The sequence below is a fragment of the Suricata suricatta genome, chromosome 2 (genome assembly GCF_006229205.1).
Source record: "Suricata suricatta isolate VVHF042 chromosome 2, meerkat_22Aug2017_6uvM2_HiC, whole genome shotgun sequence".
Classification (NCBI taxonomy): Eukaryota; Metazoa; Chordata; class Mammalia; order Carnivora; family Herpestidae; genus Suricata; species Suricata suricatta.
In genome coordinates this window covers 6,488,418-6,508,116 of record NC_043701.1, presented here as the reverse complement: position 1 = coordinate 6,508,116, position 19,699 = coordinate 6,488,418, and the positions used below count along the sequence as shown (strand labels likewise).

The window sequence follows — 19,699 nt, the reverse complement described above, 5'->3', positions numbered from 1 at the left end:
TTCCGGGCTGACCGCCAGGGCGGCCCGAAGCGGCAGGCGGGGCCGCGGGCGCTGGCCGGGCGGCCCCGACGGCGGAGGACAGGCTTGCGAGTGACAGGCCTCGCGTTAGAACGGAGTGGCTGTTCCCCCGTCCATTGTCACCCCGGCGGCACGCGCGGCGGGCAGGGTCGCCGGCCCCGTCCCATGTGGCTCCGACAGCCACGGAGTCCGAGGGAAGAGACCGGCCCAAGGTGACTCGCCTAGTCGTGGCCGCGGCCCGACGTCTGGGCCGGGACTTTGGAATGACACGTCCTCGGATGTACCCGGTGCTCTACTTTTATTTAAGAGACAGGCATTGAATGCTGTTCACCAGAGGGATGGGATTGTAGGTAGATTTTTCTTTCTACCACTGCATGTTGCATTAGATTATTTGGACTTTTTTTTTTTTTTTTTTTTTTTAGAATTTTGGCCGATAATGCGCAGTATGCCCAATGCGAGAAAAGAATCCTGTGGCTATTTTTGACACACCAGAAAAACCACTTGCGAACAGAGCTCAATAAATAGCTTCTACTATTATTAATGTATCTCAGTGAAGTTTTTGGAACGTTGATGTTTGTGGATCCTTTCTTTTTTATTTTTAAAAATAAAACAAAATTTTAATGCTTTATTTTTGAGAGAGAGAGAGAGACAGACAGAGACAGAGAGACCGTGTGAGCAGGGGAGGGTCAGAGAGAGAGAGAGAGAGAGAGACACACACACACACACACACACACACACACACACACACACACACACAGAGAGAGAGAGAGAGAGAGAGAGAGAGAGAGAGAGAGACAGAATCCGGAGACAGGCTCCAGGCTCTGAGCTAGCTGTCAGCACAGAGCCAGACCTGAGGCTCGAACCCACTAAGCGTGAGATATGACCTGAGTGGAAGCTGGTCGCTTAACTACCTGAGCCACCCAGGTGCCCCCATGGATCCTTTTAAAGGAGGAATTTCCTTTCATCCTCCCCTCTTCTTTAGGAAGTTCGGTGTGGCTTCCCTTAGGGTTCCCTGAGTGCAGGGGAGAGAAGAGGGTAGGAGTACTGTAGTTTGTGGCTGTTTCCCTGGGGAGGGGGGAGTCCCCCGTTTTTGTAGCTACACTAGTGACAGCAGCCCCCCCCCCCCAAGCCCAGGGCCACTCCTTCAGAATTCTCTCGGGCCATTCCTCCCCACTCACTCCTTTCCCGCTGTCCTCTCACGGTACCTGAGATTCCCGAGAAACTGCCCACACAGGACAGATTTGCCCTCCAACTCTTCTTAGCCCATCGTATCCTGTTTATCTTGACTATTTGTGTCCAGAAGTCTTCTCCTGGGGAAGGAAGACCCACATCATTTTTTCTGCATTCCCACCTTGCACCTTTCCAATGACAGGGGTTGAGTAACTGTAACTGAATGAATGTTGTTGAATTGTGTCGTCATTCGTCAATTCGGTATTAGCTGAGCATCCGCAGTGAGAGGGCCGCTCTTTCTAGAAGCCGGAAATACAACTGGGAATCACAGACCCATTCTCGGGAGCTCATGCTCTGGGGGAAACAAACCGTAACACGGGCAGATAGATGGCGTGGAATCATCTGGATTATTAGTGCTGTGAAAGGGACTCCGGGGCCTCTTTTAGATGTGTTAGTCGGTGAAGGGCTCTGGGAAGCTTTGAGCTGGAGCCTTAAAGATGAGAGGAAGCCAGATGCAGAGAGTTGCAGAGAGAGCTAAAGCAGACACGGAGGAGGGTCATGTGTCCTAGGAACCCAAGGAGCCCGGGGCGGCTGGAGTGTAGTAAGTTAATCAGAGCAGAGAGGCAGGCTGAGGTCTGAGTTTAGATTCTATTCTAAGTACGCTGGGAAGCTATTGAAGAGCTCTGAGCAGGGGACCTAAAGGGTCTAGCCTGTGGTTTTTAAAGCTTCCTGACTGCTCTGTGGGAAGTGTACTGAGGAGAAGGTGAATGGGGGAAGTTAGACAGCATGGCAGCGGCTTGGACTAGGTGATGGCAGTGGAGAAAGAGGGAGGGAAGGGGGCGGGTTTGGGAGGATTGTGGAAGCCCAGCGGAGAGGACTTGATGGTGGTCTGACCATGAAGGATGAGTGAAATGGAGGAGTAAGAGGCCAGTTCATGCTTCCAACAAGGCTTTTAGCGCCGTGGACTGGCACCGGGCCCTTGCACGTGCTCCGGGAAGGCTTGTGCACCAGGTCCTGAGCTAAAGCACTTGAGACACTCTTTTCCAAGGTGCTGAAGGATGATGAAATGAAAGAGGTGGAGAAAAAAGCTCCTGGGAACTGTCTCATGCTGTGTCCCTGAGCCAGAGCCGTTGTCATCATCACCATCATCATCATCGTCGTCTTAGCTGCGCCAGACCGACACGGGACTCACACATATTGCGTATTTAACACGTGCTGGACATTGTACCAAGTGCTTTCAACAAAGATTGTGTCGTTAATTCTCACAATCCCACCACATGAGCACTATTACTGTTCCACTTTCTAGATGCAGAAGTGAAGTTGAAAGGTGTGTAAAAACCTTGCCCAAAGTCAGCCAGCTTGCAAGTGGGCGGAGTCGCCAGTTGCACCCAGTCTCTCCGCAAACCTCATGTCCTCTGTGCTTTAAAGCCTGTCCCTTCATTGGCACAGGAGGAGACTGAGACCCTAGGTGGGAGTCACCTGAGACGGCAGATACTTTCTGTCCTTGGACATGTTTTTCCTTCTGTTTCCCACTTGCTAACACCTTGGTCCAGCCAGTATTTCCTGTCCCTGAGGCTACGCTCCTAACTGATGTCCGTCCCTCCCACACTGCTGCCTGGCCAGCCCTCGGGATCCTAGACCGTGCTTTATCAGGGCAAGTGTCATTGTGAGGCTTCTTTCAGAAGTACGCATTTGGATTGTATCATTTTTTTTAATGTTTTATGTATTTATTGAGAGAGAGAGCATGAGCAGGAGAGGATTAGAGAGAGGGGGAGACAGAGAATCTGAAGCAGGCTGCAGGCTCTGAGCTGTCAGCACAGAGCGCAACGTGGGGCTCGAACCCATGAACTGCGAGATCATGACCTGAGCTGAAGTTGGACGGTCAACCCACTGAGCCACCCAAGCGCCCCTCTATCATTTTTTCTTATGTTTTTTTATTTTATGGGAGAAAATGCATAGATGTGGCAGGGTAGGGCAGAGAGAGAGAGGGAGAGAGAGAATCCTAAGAAGGGTCTTCACTGTCAGTGCACAGCCCTACTTGGGGCTCTATCCCATGAACTGTGAGATCATGACCTGAGCTGAAATCAAGAGTTAGAAACTCAACCCACTGAGCCAGCCAGTCTCCTCTATGGTATAATTGTGACACCATCTCCCCTTTCTTGTGTGGACAGGCTCCAGAGAAGGACAAGCAAACAGGGGACGAAAGCCCTTTGACACCTTCTCTGTCACCCAAGCCAGCTCCTGAGAAGAGCTCATACCTGTACTCCACGGAGATCACACTGTGGACGGTGGTGGCCGCCATTCAGGCCTTGGAGAAGAAGGTGGACTCCTGCTTGAGCCGGTTGCTGACTCTGGAGGGGCGGACGGGCACGGCCGAGAAGAAGCTGGCCGACTGCGAGAAGACGGCCGTGGAGTTCGGGAACCAGCTGGAGGGCAAGTGGGCCGTGCTGGGGACCCTGCTGCAGGAGTACGGGCTGCTGCAGAGGCGCCTGGAGAACATGGAGAACCTGCTGAGAAACAGAAACTTCTGGATCCTGCGGCTGCCGCCGGGCAGCAAGGGGGAGGTCCCCAAGGTATTCCCTCGGGCACCCGGGGCTGGGGCTACTCAAGGGGCCGTGCCTGTCAGTGTGTGGGTGAGCACGTGATGCTGTGGTTCCAGGTGCCCGTGACCTTTGATGACGTGGCCGTGTATTTCTCTGAGCTGGAGTGGGGCAAGCTGGACGAGTGGCAGAAGGAGCTCTACAAGCACGTGATGAGGGGCAACTACGAGATGCTGGTGTCCCTGGGTAAGGCTGCGTCGGTGGGGATCTGAGTCTGTGTCTGTAGATCGGCCTCCAGCAGGGCAGTCTCTGTCTTTTCTCGTGTCTCTCCCTCTCTGTGGGCAGCCGGGTGGCAGGCGTCCAGTCCTGACCCAGCTCTCCTTCCATTCTGTATGCAGATTATGCCATCTCCAAACCGGATATCCTAACCCAGATGGAGAGGGGAGAAGAGCCTTGTCCCGCCGGCCTGTGGGGCCATGAGGAGGGGACTGATAGAGAAGCAGCACGGCCCAGGAGGCCACGCCCTGGTGAGTGGGGGCGAGGGGGGGGTGGGTATACCGAATCGGAGCCCTGCCCTCCCGACGGGCTTTCCAGACGTGCTGTGAGGCCAGGAAGGGCACAGGCCCTTTTACCAAATGGCGCCCACTCGATCCTAGCCAGCCTGGTCACAGGCCAGGGGCGGGCTTTCACCTCAGAGCCATATGGCTTCTGCTTCTGAATGAAGGGGCCGGCGGTGCTGGCGTCGTGTGCTGGGTGATCGTGAGGACTCTGGGGCAGATGCAGAGTAAGGCACACGTGTGCTGAGAACCGTGGCAGTGGGGCTTACGCCTGACCGTGACCCCGCTGGCGTCAGTACCGTTGCTGGCCTTCCACCTCTGCTCCCGGGTGTCACCTGCGTCTGTGCGGCCTGTCATGTACTGCCTTCCCTTTGTGGAGGTGGCCTCTCAGGACGGCCAGGGCAGGCATCATCTGGCCAGCTGGTGCGGTGTAGGACAGTGGTTCCAATGTTCGTAGCATCCCTGAACCTTCTGGGAGGGTTTTTTTTTTTTTTTTTACTAAAATTAAAAAAATAAATGACAACAGAAGAGTAAGTGAGCCCCCAAACGATAGTCACACACATTCAGCAGCGATCAGGAGTTCGCCACGTTGGCTTTATCTGCCTCTTTCCTTCCTTCCTCTGAACATAAACACCACAATACCACGGTCACAGCCCGCAGATCAGGATCTCATCCCTAGTTCGTGTTCTGATTTCCCCAGCCCGCTCCAAAATACTTTCTCTAGGTGTTGGACCCGAAGTTTAGTCTACCAAAGTCCACAAATTGTATTCGGTTTATAAAAAGTCTGTTGAAAAGCCTGGGAAAGCCTCCCCCGCCGTTTGGCAGCTTTGTTTGGAGGTAACTTGCCAAATCATTCATGTGCACCTCCATCCGTGCTTGTACTGTGTTCACGGTTTTTAGACCATCACCACCGTCCGTCTTTAGAACCTTCTGGTCTACGAAGAGAAACCTGTAGTTGTTAGCGTTTCCCTCCCTTTGCCCCCCAGGCCGAGGCAGCTCCTGACCTGCTCTCCATCTCTGTAGCTTTGCCCCTTCTAGACGGTTCTCATAAGTGGAGTCCTCCTGTGTGTGATCTTCTGTCTCCCTGCTTTCTGAGCTTGTGTTGGAGGCTCACCCACCTCCTGCGCAGTCTCCCGACCCAGCAGTATTCCGCCGGACGGACGCACGTGCCTGACACGTTCTGTTGCTCCACCCTTCAGCTGATGGACCGTCCCCCCCCACCCCCCCCCTTTAACAGCATTTATTTGTTTGACCTTTGACATTTGTGTGTTTAATAGTTTTTTTTTAAGTTATTTATTTTGAGAGTGAGAGAGCACATGCACGTCAGAGCCTTGGAAGGGCAGAGAGAGAAGGAGAGAGAATCCCAAGTGTCAGTCCAGTGCCCGACGCGGGGCTCGATCTCCTGAACCGTGAAATCATGACCTGAGCCAAAGTGAGGAGTCAGGCGCTTAACTGGGACACCTGGGTGGCACAGTCGGTTAAGTGTCCAATTCAGCTCAGATCATGGTCTCCCAGTTCATGAGTTCAAACCTCGCCCTTGCCCCTGTGCGCTCTCTCAAAAAGAAATACACATTAAGAAAAAAAAAAGGGTCAAGCACTTAACCAACTGAGCCACACAGGTGCACCACATCATTTACCTTTTTAAATGCCACTATTTCCCATCTTTTGGATTTGGTGTTGTTTATTGTTCTTCTGGTTTTCACATTTCCTATAAACTAGTAGATCAGGAGGCTTATTTAGAGTCAGGTGGCATCTTAGGGCAGGACTACATGCAGCAGAGGTGGTGCTGTGTGCTCACCGCTACACGTCAGGGACACGCCTGGCCTGCCTGCTTCCCAGCCGTCATCAGCCTTACCCTTCTCTTCTTCTTCTTCTTCTTTTTTTTTTTTTTAATGTTTTTATTTATTTTTGAGAAAGAGAGAGAGAGAGAGACAGCATGAGCAGGGGAGGGTCAGAGAGAGAGGGAGACACAGAATCCGAAGACAGGCTCCAGGCTCTGAGCTGTCAGCACAGAGCCCGACGCGGGGCTCAAACCCACAAACCGTGAGATCATGACCTGAGCCAAAGTTGGACGCTTAACTAACTGAGCCACCCAGGCACCCCTTACCCTTCTCTTCTAAAGATCACTGTCACCTTCTTACCTAATGACTTCAGAAGCCATTAAACATTATTGCCCAGATTTGTTATTCCATTAGGGTCTGTGAAATGGTGAAAATCCGTCCTACTTATGCACTCAGTAGCTGAAATTGTTTTGTAAAGAGTAATTTCCCGAATCAAGTCCTTTAGTTCCCCTGAAATACAGTCTGTATGGAAAAGGCAGGATAGATGCTTAATTCTTTTCCTTCATCATTTTTCAGAATGAAGAGCTACTGCCTTAGAAACCAGCAAAGGTGACCAATACTTGAGTTTTAAAAATTATTATTATTATTATTATTATTATTATTATTATTATGAGTTCGTAGACTGTTGAATATATATGCCAATCCTTTGCAGCTATTACTTTTTGTGCTTAAATTGTCCCATCTTTAGCTCATGGAAGCCCCCTTACGTTGGCCCTTAGGTCATTTTGGGGTGACTTCAGTGGCTTTCAGTTACCATAAGATATTCTAGAATCATCTACTGTATTTCCTGCCCTAGACCTGGAATGCAGATTTCTCCATGGAGTTTTAATTCCTTTCAGTGATGAATGATATTTGGAGACCACAATATAAGTGCTAGTAGTGGCTAATTTTTGGCATGACTTCTAAACCTTTTCAGAAAATGTGTGGGGTTTTTGTTTGTTTTTTGAGAAAATAGCTATTTTTGTAAAGAAAACAATCATGAATTCATAGTGATATATTTTTTTTAAATGTTTAATGTTTTATTTATTTTTGATACAGAGAGAGACAGAGCATGAGAGGGGGAGGGGCAGAGAGAGAAGGAGACACAGAACCGAAAGCAGGCTCCAGGCTCTGAGCTAGCTGTCAGCACAGAGCCTGACGCGGGGCTCGAACCCACGAACGTGAGATCTGACCTGAGCCGAAGCTGGAGGCCCAACCGACTGAGCCACCCAGGCGCCCCTCATAGTGATATTTCTAATTCAAATTTAATGTTCTTTGATCTTATATTTGTATCTCACTTTTACATGGAAATCTTAATTCGATTTTTGGTTGAAGCCTGAGATTTTTTTTTGTAGCTCATTTTGTTTTCTGAATGTATTCCATTCAGGACGTATAGCCAAAATAATGCCTTTTATTTTATTATTTATTTATTTATTATTAAATCATTTTTTTTAATGTTTATTTATTTTTGAGACAGAGAGAGACAAAGCATGATCAGGGGACAGGCAGAGAGAGGGGGAGACACAGAATCTGAAGCAGGCTCCAGGCTCTGAGCTGTGAGCACAGAGCCCAATGCGGGGCTCGAACCCACAAACTGTGAGATCATGACCTGAGCCAAAGTCGGATGCCTAACTGACTGAGCCACCCAGGCGCCCCAAAACAATGCCTTTTAAAGTCACTTGAGATAATTATTTTCTCTATGTAGTTATGTCATCAACTTGATACAGTTAAGTTCATTTGTTTCTATTTATTTAGAAATAGGTCTTTACTTTCTGATGTAACATTTTGAATATGTAAGGCTATTATGTTTGCAAAGTCATATTGGTTTAACAGGATACATTCAGGGAAGTCTTATTTCCATCTTTGTCCCCTCTTTGTCCCTATAGATAACCATTTGTAGTAGTTTCTTGTTTATATTTCCAGGGTTTCCTTTTGAAAAGACCAGTAACACAGAGATACATCTGTTTGCACCCCAGCCCCCGTCTTCTACAATCTACCCTGGAGACCACATGCGTCCGTGGAGACCTTTCTCCTTTCTTTTGTGGCACAGAATGTTCTGTGGCGTGATATGTCACAGTCTGTCTACCCAGTCCCCTCTGGTGGACCTCTGGGTATTTCCAGTGTTTTACTCGTGGAAACAATGCTGTAGCGACTATGTTATGCATAAGGCAATTTGTATTTTTGCCAGTGTAATTTTTTTTTAAATTTATTTTTGAGAGACAGAGAGAGACAGAGCAGGGGAGGGGCAGAGAGAGACACACACACAAAATCGGAAGCAGGCTCCAGGCTCTGAGCTGTCAGCACAGAGCCCGACATGGGGCTGGAACCCACGGACTGTGAGATCATGACCTGAGCCGAAGTCGGAGGCTCAACCGACTGAGCCCCCGGGCGCCCCGCCAGTGTATCTTTGGGGTAGATTCCTAGGAGCCGCGCTGTGGGGTCAGAGGTAAAGGCACATGTAAAATTGCCAGAACTTATCACCAAATACCCATCCTTTGGGCTCGTACCATTCACATCTCCCTGGGTGTTGTGACCGCCTCCTTCCCCACCGGCCCCGCGAGCAGAGAATGTGGTCAGACTTGTAGAACGTTTGTCTGCCCAATAGGTAAGAAGTATGTCAGTATAGTTGTGTGATGTTTTGTTTTTTTTAAAATAACAGCTTTATTAACTCCCCATACAACTCACCCATTTAAAGTGTACAGTCCAATGGTTTCTGGCATATTCATAGATACGGGCAACCAGCAAACACCGTGGTCAACGTTATAAAACTTCCATCACCTCAGACACAAACCCAGTACCCTGCAGCTGTCACCCCCAACACTTTCCAACCCCCCCCCCAGCTCTAAGCAACGACACACGTTTCGGACTATACACTTGTCTTGCCTGGACATTTCATATAAATGGAATCTTATAAAGTACAGTCTTTTGACTCTGGCTTATTTCCCTTAACATAATGTTTTCAAGGTTCATCCATGTTGTACTGTGTATCCGTATTTCACTTCTGTTTTCTTTTGTCTTTTTCGTATTGTGGTCAAATACGTGTAACGTAAAACTTATCATCGTTGCCATTTTTGGGTGTGCCGTTCGATGGCATTAAATACGTTCATGATGTCATGCAGTCATCACCTCCATCATCTCCAGAACTCTCTTCAGCTTGGAAAACTGTAAAACTGAAACACTGCCCCCACTAAACAGTGACCCCTCCTTCTGCCCCCGTCCCCAGGCCCCCGGCGACCACAGCGCTACTTTCCGTCTCTGTGATTCTGTCTCCTCCGAGTCGCGTACATCTGTGGAATCATACAGCATTTGTCTCTTTGTGACTGGCTTATGTCACTTACCATATGGCCTTAAGGTTCACCCATGTTGTAGCCTGTGTCAGACTTTCTTCCCTTTTCTGAGTCCAAATAATATTCTGCTGTAGGTGTGGAGTTTGCTTGGCTGTTCATCCCATCGATGGACACTTGGGTTGTTTCTGTGTTTTAGCTGTTGTGAATGACACTGCTGTGATCGTGCCTGTACAGATGCCTCTTAGAGACTCTGCCTTCAGTTCTTTTTGGCGTATACTTCTAAGTGGAGTTGCTGGATAATATGGTAATACTGTTTCTAATTTTTTGAGGACTGTCACACTGTTTCCACAGCGACTGTACCATTTTATATTCTCACCTACAGTGTGCCAAGGTTCCAGTTTCTCTGTGTTCCTACCAACACTTGCTATTTTCTGTTGTTGTTGTTTTTTTTTAATAGTAGCTATCATTTCCCTGATGATGAGTGATGCCAGGCATCTTTTCTAAAAAAATTTTTTTAATGTTTTATTTATTTTTGATACAGAGAGAGACAGAGCCTGAGAGGGGAAGGGGCAGAGAGAGAAGGAGACACAGAACCGGAAGCAGGCTCCAGGCTCTGAGCTAGCTGTCAGCACAGAGCCCGACGCGGGGCTTGAACCCACGAATGTGAGATCTGACCTGAGATGAAGTCAGAGGCTTAACCGACTGAGCCACCCAGGCGCCCCGGTCTTTTCACGTGCCTGTTGGTCTTTCGTATAATCTTCTTTGGGGAAATGCCTGTTCAGGTCATTTGCCCGTTTTTGAGTCAGATTGTTTTTCTGTTACTGAGGTTTTGTTTTTTTTTTAGTTTTTTTTTTTTTTTTACGTTTACTTATTTATTTTGAGAGAGAGAGAGAGAGAGAGAGAGAGAGAGAGAGAGAGAGAGAGAGAGAACACCATTGGGGGAGGGGTACAGAGAGAAGGGGCAAAGGATCCCAAGTGGGCTCTGTGCTGACAGCAGAACTTGAACTCACGAGCTTGTGGGGCTTGAACTCATGAGCTGAGAGACCATGACCTGAGCCAAAGTCGGATGCCCGACCAGCTGAGCCCTGAGCCACCCAGGTGTCACATCTGTTACTGAGTTTTAAGAGCTCTCTACATATTCTGTGTATTAACACCTTGCCGGATATGTGACTTGCAAATATTTTCTCCTGTTCTGTGGATTGCCTCTTAACTCTATGGTATGTTTTGATGCACATATTTAAAAAATTTTTAGGAAGTACTCTTTGTCTATTTTTTTTTTCTTTTGTTACCTGTGCCTTTGGTGTCATATCCAAGAAATCCCTGCCAAACCCAATGGCCTGAAGCTTTTGTCACATGTTTTCTTCTAAGAGGTTCATATTTCAGGTCTTATATCTAGATGTTTGATTCATCGTGAGGTGATTTTTGTATATGGAGTTGGATAAGGATCCAACTTTATTCTTTTGCGTGTGGATGTGCAATTTTTCCAGCACCATTTGTTGAAAAGTCCTTTCCTGGTTGAATGGTCTTGGGGCCCTTCTCAAAATTCTTTTGACCACATACGTGAAGGTTTATGTCTTGGTTCTCTGTTTATTTATTCTGTGTGTGCCAGGACTTCCACGCTGTTTGGATTACTGTGGCTGCATAGTAAGGTTTAAAATCAGGAAGTCTTTCAACTTTGTTCTTTCTTCTCAGTATTATTTTTGCTATTTGGGGTCCCTTGAGACTCCATATGAATTTTAGGATGGGTTTTTCTATTTCTGTAAAAAGTGTCATTGAAGCTTTGATAGAGATTGTGTTGAATCTGTAGATCAGTTTGGTAGTATTGACACCATAATATTTCTTTTTAATTAAAAAAATTCCAATTTAAAATACTTTAAAAATTATTTAATATAATTTATTGTCAAATTGGTTTCCATACCACACTCAGTGCTCATCCCAATAAGTACCCTCCTAAATGCCCATCACCCACTTTCTCCCCTTTCCCCCACCGTTGACACCGTAATATTAAGTCTTCCTGTCCATGAACAAGAAATGTTTACATTTATATATGCCTTTAATTTCTTAATGCAGTGCTTTTTAAATGTTCATTTGTGTATGTATGTATTTAGAGAGACAGCACCCGTGAGCCTGGGAGGGGCAGAGAAAGGGAAAGAGAATCCCAAGCCGGCTCCGTGGTGTCAGTGCAGATCCCCGCGTGGAGCTGGATCTCATGAACTGTGAGATCATGACCTGCGCTGAAATCCAGAGTCAGGTGCTCACCTGAGTGACCCAGGCGCCCCCCTTTCCGCAGTGTCTTGTAGTTTTCCCTGGAAAAGTCTTTCACCTCCTTGGTTAGGATATTCCTGAGTGTTTCATTCTTTCTGATACTGTTGTTAAGGGGAATTGTTTTTGTAATTGCTCAAATTGTTCATTACTAGTGCATAGAAATGCAGCTGATTTTTGTATGTTGACTTTTGTCCTGCTAATTTGCTGAATTCATTTGTAGTTCTTACAGTTTTTTGTGGAATCTTTAGGGTTTTCTGCATATATCATCTCTGAACAGATAATTTTACTTCTTCCTTTGCAATCCGGATGTTTTTTATTTCTCTTTCTTGCTTACTTGCTCTGGTTAGAATTTCCAGTCCTTTGTTGAGTAGGTGGTTAAAAAGTAGACATTTTTGCCTTGCTCCTAATCTTAGAGGAAAAGCTTTCATTCTTTGACCATTGAATATGATGTTCACTGTGGGTTTTTCCTCTATGGCTTTTATTATGTTGAGATAGTTTCTTTTTTTGTTGTTGTCACGTATTTATTTATTTATTTTGAGAGAGAGAGAGCAAGCAAGCATGAGTGGGGGAGGAGCAGAGCGAGAATCCCAAGCAGGCTCCATGCTGTCAGTGCAGAGCTTGATGTGGGCCTTGATCTCCGCAAACCGTGAGATTATGACCTGAGCTGAGATCAGGAGTGAGATGCTTAATCGGCTGAGCCGCCCAGGTGCCGAGATCATTTCTTTCTGCTCTAGCCTCTTGATTGGTTTTCTCATGCAAGGCTGTTGACTTTTTTCAGATGCTTTCTTGGCATCAATTGAGAGGATCATGGGGTGTTAATATGGTGTAGTCCATCGATCTAGTTTCATATGTTGAACCAACCCTGCATTCCAGGAATAAACTCCACTGGTCATGCTGTTTAATCCTTTTAATCTGCTGATTTTGGTGTGCTGGCATTTTGTTGAGGATTTTTGCATCAGTGTTCATAGGGATATTGGTCTAAAGTTTTCTTGTAGACTTTGGTTTTGGCAACAGTGTATTTAAAAAAAATTTTTTTAATGTTTATTTTTGAGAGGAAATGAGAGAGACAGAGTGTGCACGGGGAGGGGCAGAGAGAGAGAGGGAGACACAGAATCTGAAGCAGGCTCCAGGCCCTGAGCTGTCAGCACAGAGCCTGATGCAGGGCTTGAACTCACAAACCGCAAGAGCAAGACTTAAGCCGTAGCTGGACGCTTAACCTACTGAGCCACCCAGGCGCCCCATGCAACAGAGTATTTTTAGTGGTACCTCTCTTATATGAGTGTGGTTGAGTATCTTTTTATTTTTTTATGGGCCATTTAAATTTCTTATTTCATGAACTCTTTGTTCATCCCTTTTGCCCTGGGAAGCTTTTGTTAAAATGCATACTTCCTCGGCCTACCCAGGAGTCAGTGATGAGTCTTAGGTGCTTCCAAGGGGGACCTTCTGCATCAGCCTGATCTAGGACTCATGATTGGGAGCTACCAGTGTACTGTTCTGAGCTAGGAGTTCCCAAAACCCAGATCCTTGGCTCTGCTCTGCCATGACCTGTCTGATACTATCGTGCAAGTTACTGTGCTGTCCCTTTTCCTTGTCTTTTAGCCACGAATGGTCAGTGAAGTCCCCTGCATTATCATAACGTGGGTTTGACTTGATGCCCCTCAGTCCCAGGGACAGCAGGTAGCCATTCCTCAACTCCCACCACCTGGGGGCCCCTGTGTTGTCCCTAGCATCCCTGATTTGCATTCTCCAGGCCTCCTTCCACATCCAGAGCCTGTCAGTCCTGCCCAGGAAGAGCCAAATGAAGGGCAGGCCCCAAAGCACCAGCAAGTCTCAGAAGCAAGGACAGCCCTAGCTGGAGCGAGCACTGGTGAGTGAGGGCTTCCGGGCAGCGGTGTGGACAGCACCTCCACCGCAGTCCCAGACAGGCGGTGATGGGGACACGTGCTAATGCTGGAGGGTGGGAGGGGTGGCAGGGACCAGGCTGCCTGGAAAGGGGGCCCCTGAGACAGGCTTCAGAGGGAGAGTAGATGTGGGCTGGGAACCAAGGGCATTTTCAGCAGGAGAAGATGGTCTGAGCAACAGTGTGGGTCCCTGAGGCCTGACTGGGCCACCGGGAAGGGCACACGAGGGCAGGCGCTGGGCCTCCGCAGGCTTCTTACACTGGTCACACCAACCGGGTGTCACGTGCCTGGAACAGCTCGTGCATTCCTCCGTAGACATTCTGGAGGCCTGTGAGGGGCTCTGCGCCTTCAGCACCCCCCGCCCCCGTCAGTGATCTCTGCCTGCTTGTGTTTAGAGGACATTTCTGTGCACCCGTCCCCAGACATGGAGCATCACGCAGCAGGCATTTAGCATAACACATGGCATACCAGAGTCTGTTCTCTGCCTCCAGAAGGTGCTTCGCTCGCTTCTGCCCCCATTCCTCCAACCCAGGGGCCTGATTCTTCAGGGGGGGGTGCTTTCTCCCCAGATATTTCTGTGACCCTCCCCAGTGACTGTGAGCTCCCGGCGGCTGGAGGTGATGCTCCCACACTCCCCCCCCCCCCCCCCCCCCCCCCCCCCCCCCCCCCCCCCCCCCCCCGCGTCCCTCCTTCCCAGCCAGTGTGTAAGGAGGGGGGACATTTTCGCTGTCCTTGTTCCACTGCAGACCTGGCAGTGTGCCCCAGAGGCTTCCCCACCCCCTCGGTCCTTTTGAGGCACATCTGGTGACAGGGAGTTGTCAGCACTGGCCCGGGGGGAACTGGGGGCCTGGCCTTCACTGCCCTCGCTCAGCTCTGATGTGGGGGTTGTACAGTGGGCGGTCCTCCGGTGCGGTAGGCGGTCCTCCACTGCGCAGGCGGTTCTTGGTGCAGGGCCAGGCGTTAGAACACACGTCTCGGGGCTGCTTAGAGATGCATGTGCTGTCCAGCAAGAGCCCGGTGGCGGAGAGGCCCTCACGGAGTCTCTCTCACAGGGCCACCAGCCTCGGTTAAACAGGAGGAAGAATCTTCAGGTGGGGAGTCACCGGCCTCCCCTCCCAGGGACAGCCTGCCCAGCAGGGGACCAGGTGAGTGAGGGTCTCGGAGGATCTTGGGGACCCTTGGGAGTGTGGGAGGTGGCGAAGTGGGACCTGGTGAGGGGCTTCCTCCTAGGGGATCCCTCCCTCGTCCCCGGGTACTGGTGCCCTGGGGCTCTGGCGACCCAGACCATGTAGGTCCTGGTTCCCTCCCATCACGTGTGGCCTGGTGGCAAGGTGCTGCTTGGAAACAAGCTGCGTGCACCGGTCTGGTGACAAAGGCCTCACAGCAGCCCCGGGAAGTGGGCCAGGCTACAAACTCCAAAGCCTCGCAGTTTATATGTGACTTAAATTTCATTCCCTCGCCTGGAGTCCATAAAACCAGGCTTACAACCTGATGAGCAGGAAAAATGAGAGCAGCTGTTGCCCATTCTGGCTTTGGGGGAGGTTTCTGTCCTGACAGAGAGGGATCCAGTTCTCATCTGGGTCCGTCCTGGTACCTGCTTTGGTGGGAGCAGAGGTGAGATTTGGGCCCACCTTGGGGTGGTGGCATGGTGGGAGTCCACGCTGGGCATGGGCTTCAAACCAAGACATCTGGGACCCTTGGCCTTCCCAGGAAGTAGGGTCCAAGACCCCAGGTTGGGCCATTTCTAGTACAGAATTACCGTCTGTCTGTAATTATCAGTGAGGGTCCCCAGGAAGCTGCAGTGAGCAAGGACCTGCAGGTCTTGACCTCAGGAGGTCCTGCAAGTAAGGGCTCACTGCAGTCTGCGGGGGTGTGGCTGAAGTTCACGTGTCAGCAAGAAAAGAAATCCCTCCTGTCCTAGACCTTGGAAGTTATCCGGGAAGAGCTAAAGGTTTCATCTTAATGGGCACAGGGTGAGGTTGGCTGTCAGCCTTCAATCGGACCATGTGCTGCCTCAGCTGAGCTGGGCTCTGGGGGGAGCTCAGAGAAGCCAGTAGTTGGGGCTGATTCCAGAGAGGCTCAGAAGGGAACAGCAGGTGGAGGATTTGGAGGAATGCAGTGTTCCACCAGGGCTTGTGGAACCTTCCTCCACAAGGGACCTTTCTCCCCGGCATCAGTGACCCCTGAGGACTGTTGCCGAGACCCCTGTGCTGCTTCAGACCTCCCATCTCTCCTCCGTCCTGGCAGTTCCTATGCTCAGTCCCACCTCAGAGTCAGGCGTGACCCACCCTGAGGCCCTCCGGGAAGCCCCGGCCCTCGCCCCTCCTGCCTGTCGCTGGAGAGCACGGTGGCAGGCAGGCGTGGTGGGGTGGCTCAGTGACAGTTTGTATGCTGTGTAGCTCAGGGTCTGGCTAAGACACTCACCACTCCCAGGCCCGAGGCTTCTTGCCCAGTCTGGTGGCTCCAGGGCTCACTGTCATTCGTAGATGGCAACTAAAGCTGTCAGAGCTCGTGGGGGTCCTGCATGGCCGGTGCATCTCAGGGTCCAGGGTCTCCCCTGAACCCACCTACCTGTTGTCTTTCATTCCCTCTGACCCCCCGGTCCTGGTTTTGCGGCTTTGTCTCCTCTCTCCTGATGTGCTTAGCATGGCCTCCGGGGATTTGCCATCGGAGCTTCTGGGCTCCGTGACAGTAAACAGACTGAAAGATGTTAGGAGGCAGTGCCTGCTTGCTAGGGCCAATGAACAGAGTCCCCGATCTGTGCTGTGAGCTCCCGGAGGAGAAAGGACTCGTGAAGGCAGCTGCAGGGTGGGTGCACATGTGGCCAGAGATGTGCCTAGAGTCCAGGACTGGGCCTAGTGGCCTGGGTGGGGGCCAGTGTGGCCTGCTTGAAATCAATGGAGATTCCCGTCCCCAGGTGGTGGTGGTGTGGTCGTCAAGACAGAGGCACAATCTGAGGACGACATGATGCCTGCGCAGCTCTTCCTGGGGGATCCCCGGAGCCAGACCGTGTGCAGAAGGCCCAAACGGCCCAGGAGCAGACCTGGGGGCCCCGGGCGCCTTCATGCCGCCGGAGTGCCGCGGGTGCGGCCGGGGGACCCGCGTCCAGGAGGGGCGGCGGGGGAGCCGCCGCGCATCCTCCCGCGCCGGCGAGAGCGGGCCTTCCCCTGCCCCGACTGCGGGCAGAGCTTCCGCCTGAAGATTAACCTGACCATCCACCAGCGGAGCCACGTGGAGGAGGAGCGCAGGGAGGCGCCCGCGAGCTCGCCCGCCGGCTGGGGGGAGGAGCACCCCGCCCTGGAGCCGGGGGAGGTGGTGGTGCCCGGCCCCGTCATCCGCTGGCTGCCCGAGGACCCCGGAGGCCGCCGCTCCCTGGCAGGCCGGCCCTTCGTGGGGCGCAGGCCGGCGGCCAAGGTGTACCACTGCAGCGAGTGCCTGCGCTTCTTCCAGCAGCGCAAGAGCCTGCTGCTGCACCAGCGCCTGCACACGGGCGACAGCCAGGGCTGGCCCGCCTGTCCCTACTGCGGCAAGGCCTTCCGCCGGCCCTCCGACCTCTTCCGGCACCAGCGCATCCACACCGGCGAGCGGCCCTACCAGTGCCCCCAGTGTGGCCGGGCCTTCAACCGCAACCACCACCTGGCGGTGCACATGCAGACCCACGCCCGGGGCCAGGCGGGCCCGCACTATCCCGGCGGCCCGGTCCGCCCCGGGAGTCCGCCCCCGCCCTGGCCCAGCCGCACAGAGGAGGGCTGACCGGCAGGAGCCTGCGGAGGGGGTGTGGGGGCCCTTCAGCCCTGCTGGCAGCCCCCCCCCCCCTGCGGGACTTCTGTCCACCTTCAGGCCTTTCTCTCCTGCCTGATGCTGCTTCCTCCTTCTGGGAAGAGGTGGCCTTTTGGGTGACCGTGTGAGTGTGTGACCAGATTCCTCAACTTCCCATTTCCTGAGTTTGTCACTCTTTGCTGCCTTTTCGACATTCCTGACTTATTAAGGATCCTTGAAGGTTTGGGTGAGAGCCTTTGGCAGGTAGGGGAGAGAGACAGGCAAGAGGACCGGAGACAGTGGCCGTGCAGTAGGGGGCCATGGGGACATTGAGGGCCTGCGGTTTGTCATAGTGGAGTGGACAGTTTGAAGAGTAGGCACTGGAAATTTGTATTTCCTACTTTGTTATTTTTCAATCTCCCCCCCGCCCATGGAGCTTTTCTAGTGCTTTTGTAAGTATTGTGTGTGGTTGCAAAGGGGACCAGGAGCCCCAAGGCGCGGGGATTCTTCTGCCAGTTCTGCGCAAGGGGACGGCAGGGGACTGTCCACGTCCGCCTGGGCACTGACGGGATGCCTTGGCCTTCCCAGGTATATGATTCCCAGTATTCCAACATCCACGATTGATTTTGGTTCTTAGTTGAGAGCAGGAACAAGTCAAAAGTGGGTGTCGCCTCCCCCGAGGTCTCAGTGTTAATGGGGATGCACACTCCTTGGAGGGGGGGGGCGGTTTGAGGGGAGGGATGCAGACCCAGTCATAGGGGGCTCTTCCCCAACAGGAAGATCCTGATATGGGTGACGCAAGTTAGTCAACCTGCCTGGGCCGCTGGGCCTGACTTGTCACATTGTCCCCGGAACGATGGAATGATCGGAATGACCGCGGGGCACGCGGTTCCTGACTAGGGATGTGCTTCCAAGACCCTGGGGCTGGTAGCAGAGAAAGGCCAGATCGGGTGAATTTTTCTTAACCACTTCCAGCCTTGTGTTCCTCACCTGTCAGGGGGTAATGACCCCAGTGCACCCTACCTCACATTAGTATTTTCAGGGTCATAAAAGATTTAGAGACAATGGAGCAAATAGGAAGCTTGGTTTTGTCCTGCAAGTTCAGGGCCCCCTCTCTATTCCATTCCAGCCCTCTCCCCAAGCCAGAATCCCTTTATTTTCTGGAGTGAGTGGAAGGTCCCTTGGGTGTAGAGCGAGGTGAGACTTTCCCATCGGTTCCAGTCAGGCTACATCCCCTAGGAGCCCTTTGTATTTCAGTGGAACAAATTCTTAACCAAAGCAAGGAGTTTGGACAATAGCATCAGGCTTCCAGGAAATGTCTTGAGGGCAGCCAGCAGCTTGTGCCTCTTTAATGACAGCACTGTGGGTGCTACTTAGAGACCAGCCCTCAGTTTGGGTGATTTTCAAACTGCAGTCATGGGTCCTTAGCTATTTCATTGGTTGTCTTATTCTTCTGGCACTGTGTGAAGTGGTCAGCGTTCAGGCCTGCTTCCCGGGGCCCTTATGGCCCCCTCTGACCCTCATGCATCTCCCAAAATCATGAACAGAGTTGGGGGCAGATGGGAACATTGCCATGATCTGTGGGGCAAGAGTGAGTATATGAGTCTGCGTGAGCTCAGCCAAGCTCCCCTGGGCCTTGGAAAAAGAGGTGCCACCCGTTCTTGCTTGTCTGTTCTGCCACCTGCAACCCTCGCCAGGGACCCCACAAGTCAGGGCTGGGCTCTGACAGGACATGGTGCAAACACAGCTGCTCTGAGCCTACATTTTAGCGCCCAGAGCTTGCCTCAGGTGTTTCCTGGGGATGCCTCAAGGCCCAGAGTTCCTAGGCCTTTCTAATGCTAAATGCCCTGTGTAAAATAGAGGTACTTCAGGGGTCATGCGAACCCCCGGAATGATAATGACCGCGGGGCACGCGGTTCCTGACTAGGCCTTGGGCCTTTGCCTGGCACTCAATGCGTGTTCAAAGAACATTCTTTACACTGAAATGAGTCAACGGATGCTGCGTGGTGCAGGAGCAGAGCGGCGTTCCAGAGCCCTGGAGAATGGCACTTGGCTTGGCTCTTAGACCCGCTCCTAGCTCTGGGTCTGGACTTCCACCTTCTTAACCAAGGACGAGTGGGGACTTGGTGCAAAAGGCCCTTCAAAACTGTGACGGTGGCGGCCCTTTTGCCTTCATCGGTGCTCAATAAATATGTTGGACTCAATGCGTGTGCGTGAACTGCTTCCTCCTCTCCGGGACTCAGTCCGGCCGGTACGCAGCTCCCGTCTGGCCGCCGGGGGCCTGGGGCTGCGTTCGCGCGCTGGGCGCCGGGACACGCCCATACTGGGCGTCCGCCGCGGGGGCGGGGCCTCCCGGGCCGGCCAGTAGGGGGCCGTCTCCCA

General features: G+C 51.6%; 1 protein-coding gene and 1 long non-coding RNA gene across 2 annotated transcripts; both read left to right on the top strand.

Moving 5' to 3' along the window:
* Window positions 1–6: 6 nt before the first annotated feature.
* On the top strand, window positions 7–555 carry LOC115277619. Its single transcript, XR_003902449.1, has 2 exons — window positions 7–230; window positions 441–555. It is a non-coding gene; the product is annotated as an uncharacterized LOC115277619 (long non-coding RNA).
* A 1,419-nt stretch (window positions 556–1,974) lies between these two features.
* On the top strand, window positions 1,975–19,521 carry ZNF783 (zinc finger family member 783). Its single transcript, XM_029954523.1, has 8 exons — window positions 1,975–1,994; window positions 2,314–2,389; window positions 3,360–3,761; window positions 3,848–3,974; window positions 4,127–4,255; window positions 13,408–13,524; window positions 14,611–14,703; window positions 16,476–19,521. The coding sequence occupies exons 1-8, from the start codon at window positions 1,975–1,977 to the stop codon at window positions 17,309–17,311; spliced, it is 1,800 nt and encodes a 599-aa protein (XP_029810383.1). The 3' UTR covers window positions 17,312–19,521.
* Window positions 19,522–19,699: the final 178 nt, after the last annotated feature.